This window comes from Perkinsus marinus (genome assembly GCF_000006405.1).
Source record: "Perkinsus marinus ATCC 50983 genomic scaffold scf_1104296927884, whole genome shotgun sequence".
NCBI lineage: Eukaryota > Perkinsozoa > Perkinsida > Perkinsidae > Perkinsus > Perkinsus marinus.
In genome coordinates, this window is record NW_003217015.1 from 318,448 (window position 1) to 322,410 (window position 3,963).

General features: G+C 47.9%; 4 protein-coding genes across 4 annotated transcripts in view; all 4 read right to left on the minus strand.

The window, feature by feature from the left end:
* Nucleotides 1-358, minus strand: part of Pmar_PMAR010123 (hypothetical protein) — a gene marked incomplete at both ends in the record, with an annotated part of 493 nt that extends 135 nt beyond the window's left edge. Inside the window, 3 exons of the mRNA XM_002788547.1 lie at nucleotides 1-12; nucleotides 128-206; nucleotides 258-358. Of these exons, the coding sequence (XP_002788593.1) occupies nucleotides 1-12; nucleotides 128-206; nucleotides 258-358 (192 nt within the window). The remainder of the gene's footprint in view (nucleotides 13-127; nucleotides 207-257) is intronic.
* An 860-nt stretch (nucleotides 359-1,218) lies between these two features.
* Nucleotides 1,219-2,196, minus strand: Pmar_PMAR010124 (DNA repair helicase, putative; the record flags this gene model as incomplete). The annotated part of the gene is made up of 5 exons (XM_002788548.1): nucleotides 1,219-1,248; nucleotides 1,291-1,350; nucleotides 1,487-1,760; nucleotides 1,816-1,983; nucleotides 2,105-2,196. The coding sequence occupies 5 exons, from the start codon at nucleotides 2,194-2,196 to the stop codon at nucleotides 1,219-1,221; spliced, it is 624 nt and encodes a 207-aa protein (XP_002788594.1).
* A 46-nt stretch (nucleotides 2,197-2,242) lies between these two features.
* On the minus strand, nucleotides 2,243-3,127 carry Pmar_PMAR010125 (DNA repair helicase, putative; the record flags this gene model as incomplete). The annotated part of the gene is made up of 2 exons (XM_002788549.1): nucleotides 2,243-2,360; nucleotides 2,446-3,127. Coding segments are annotated over 2 exons (800 nt in total), but the record flags the coding sequence as incomplete, so codon positions are not given.
* A 17-nt stretch (nucleotides 3,128-3,144) lies between these two features.
* Nucleotides 3,145-3,385, minus strand: Pmar_PMAR010126 (hypothetical protein; the record flags this gene model as incomplete). Its single annotated transcript, XM_002788550.1, has 1 exon — nucleotides 3,145-3,385. A coding segment is annotated over one exon (241 nt), but the record flags the coding sequence as incomplete, so codon positions are not given.
* Between the last annotated feature and the right edge of the window lie 578 nt (nucleotides 3,386-3,963).

A 3,963-nucleotide genomic window follows, 5' to 3' on the forward strand; every position in this document is an offset into this window, starting at 1 on the left:
ATAGAACATCCCCTACCGATTGGAAGTAGCTGACCATCCTACTGCGAATAGCCACATTGAGACCTCCATGAATAATCTAATGATGGTAAACGAGAGACCGCTGCTGTCCACAAGAGGCACTGCTCACCCCACACGAGCCCAACCCACGGCGCTCGATCTCTTCCTTTGTTATCTCTAACAAGGACGTGAACTGGGAGAAAATCAAACTGAAAGGGCACGAGGTCTGCCAGGTGTGCCTAGTTATATCGCTTGCTTACAACTTATTGGTCGCATCCTCATTCAGCATAGACTGGACAGTATCCAACACGACCTTCACCTTACTAGACTCCAACACTTTTCTCGATGGGATTCTTCCCATGATAGTATTCTTCCGAACAAGTCGTGGCGACTCGAGAAAAGTGGCCATACTGTTGGAGTCGCTGAGAGAGCTCTCGGTGACCAAACGTGAAATCGCGACCTGACAAGAGACGGAAAGTTACACTATGACTACGCCAGATTTGGGGGACTGCGTACAGCTACTGCATTCATGAATCATTGCTGAATGATTTAGCAGTAATTTCTAAGCAACTGTGGTTTTGCCTAAATCGCACATAAACATTCTTCCAACTTTTGTTCCCAATGTGAAGGCTGATCGCACTATTTAGGATAAAACTTGTGCGAAATTCGGGAAAGTGATACCGGGGACATTCCAATGACAATTGACTTCGTGATCCGAAGGTGAGAAGATATACTTACCGTGCCCATGGTCATCTCAACTTCCTGTAGACATGCCGGGCATTCCACGGTGTCAGCGGCAGCGCGATCTCCCACCGACTGACGTATACACTCACTGAAATGGGAAGAACAGCCAAATCCATCCACGCGTCTAAGCTCGAGAAGTTACCTCAATGTTTCATGACGTACAACAGTCTAGGTAACCCCGATCGTTCCGACTTACTTATGGAAATGATCTCCACAACTTCCCCTCGCCATGGCTTCTCCCTCTGCTAGGGGCCTCTGCGGTATTTCATCGTGACAGATCATCTAACACAAAGATACATCAATACCAGTATTCGAAGGCTCAGAGCGATGTTCGAAGAATAGTGAGTTTAGGGATGTTCCAATAGGGCATTGGTACGATCAGCAAATTGTTAGGGCGGAGGCTTCACAAATTGGTTAGCAATAGGATAGCTGCGTGACCGCCGCATCATACCGAAAGTACGCGGGAAGGGGCTATCTTCAGCGGCTATCAATTCCACGGAGTAACTCCTATAGTAAATATCTTCCTAGCCGAGTAACTCACGGACTTACACACTCTCGATGGCCCTGCTTGTTCTCACTGTACTTTATAAGCAGTCCACTGTTGCAAGCCTACAGCAAGAGAAGCACTCATGACCCTACCACGGTGATAAATCGGATTAAACCACTCCTCCCCCTCTCCACGACCGATCGCCGACCATTTGTCAACAGTTACTGCGAGCTCCCCTTCAGTTCTCATCACCCTTACTTGTCTGAGCCTCATTAGAAGAACCAGTAGCTCCGAGACTTTCGCCTCGAGCATTCCCTCCTCAGCTAGCTGCTCCACTTTATCCTGATACTCTTGAGCAAGGCGATCATAGAACGCCTGCTCCGATGGCTCAAGCCGGACGTAGCGAGTTTCCATAACGAGCGGGGGCAAGTGGACATCCTGCTCACGCTCGGCCTTAGTTCGACGTAGTAAAATGTTCCCGAAGATTTTACGCAGCAACTGGAGACTCTGGCGACCTTCCGCAGAGCTGGCACTTCTGAAAGATGGCCCAAAAGCTACTCTATACAAAGGCATCATCAGTAACTCACTTCATCGTGATAGGCCTAGTAATGTACCTCCTGAAGTACGACCAATGACTCCGTCGTGAGTGATGGCATCTTATACAGCGTGTTCGAGCGTCGAACGGACCAAAGTTCAGAGCCTTGCAATCGCATTGAGAACAGAAGTAATGCGAGAAAGGGTCAAGTTTTAGGAACCTACCAGTACGTAATATCCTGACCAAGTCGTGAGCTACAAAATGTTATATCAACATGGACCCCACTCACAGGTCTTTCGTATTGAATGATTCTTAACAACGTCCTAGTGCAGCGATCTCACCTGACCAGGGCATACAAATCCCCTACACGATTCTGGAATGGTGTTCCACTAACAGCCCAGCGAAAGGTAGCATGCAGATTGTATCTGCACATCAAAAACAGCAACAACTGAGAGCCCCAAGGGCACATGTGTACGGACATCGCTTTCGCCGTACTATTGGTACGGCCTTTTATTCTGTGGGCCTCATCCAGAATAATGCGGCCCCATTGAACGCTATGCAACCCGTTGCCTCCCTTCAATGCTCTCCGCTGCTGTCCTGACCATCAAGCCAGTGTGAACACAATGTATGACATCCCCCTATTTCTAATCGCCTATCGACAGACTCAGACGGGATAGCCTACCCAGCACACGCCTCGCCGAGGGGGGTGTACTCCGACGCTTGATGATCGTCTTCTTCACACACGGGCTCAGCTCCATCTTACACTCACTGCTCACCATGGTACTTCTACTGCTACCCCCTTCTAACTTCACCATCGATCTACGCTCTGGTGTCCTGTACTGGTGAGAGTCCATCTCCCTCTTCACCCACTCGCGACACTTCACCGCTATCTTCTCGTTCTTCTTCCTCTGATACTCTTTTATACAGCTAGTATGGTGAGCCGGCAAGGAGCTGAGCTTGAAGCTCCTCTTGCAATACTGGCATACCACCCTTTCGAAAATTGCAGTGAGAGACCGATACTGAGTCTCCAAAGTGTTGTACGAGGTGATGACCACGTCGTATTCCTCCAGCTCGGCCTTCACCGCTTTCTTCGTACCAAGGTACACGTGAACCTTCAACAGCCCCGGCGGAGACACACTCCGTCGTATTTCTTCAACCCATACCACCACAGCTGCCAGGGGGCACACCACCAAGGTCGGCCCCTGGACTTGTGGGCGCCGTTTTATTATAAGGGAGATCATCTGCAGGGTCTTCCCCATGCCCATCTCATCGGCGAGGACCCCACCCCTACAGTCGGCCTCCTCCTCCTGATTGCACATCCAGGCCAGGCCCTCATGTTGGTAGGGTAGGAGACGAGTCACCAACTGAGAGAAAGCCCCACATTGAAATACAGATCTTTGCTAGTCGTCGCTAGCTTTCCGCTTCGTCGGATCGACGATACACTGACGACGTTCATGATACTGTATATCGGGCCTCTGCTTGTCTTTCGTGAGTCAACGAAAGTTTCGCCAGTCCGTTGTGGACTGCAATGGACTAACATATCGTTATCTATTATGCACCTGTTGTGGTCAACATTGAGCCTAGTCTTATCTATAATGAGCCTCTTATCGTCTATGAGTACTCTGATATGGTCTAAAATAAGCCTTATGCTGTCTATAGTTGCTCTACTTTGGCCTACAATCAGCCCTCTATTGTCTATACTCATTCTACTATGGCCTACTACGAATCCACAATTGTCTATAGTTACTCTAATATGGTCTACAATAAGCCATCTGCTGTCTATAGTTGCTCTAATATAGTCTACAATAAGGCCTTTGTTGTCTATAGTAACTCTAATAGGGTTTACAAAAGCCCTCCGCTGTCTATAGTTTCTCTTATATGGTCCACAATAAGCCCTTCGCTGCCTAAAGGTTACTCTAATAAGGTATACAATAATCCCTTTGTTGCCTATGGTTGCTCTACTACGTCTACAATGAGCCCTTTGCTGTCTATAATTACTCTACTGTGGCCTATGATAGACCCTTTGTTGTCTGTAGTTCTCTAATATAATCTAAAATTCGCTCTTCGTTCTCTATTATTACTCTTATATAGTCTACAGTACGCCCACTGTAGTCTAAAAATACTTCAATATGGCCTAGATTATGCCCTTCGTTGGCTATAATGTAATGTTCTACTGTGAGCCTCTCTCCATACACTACAA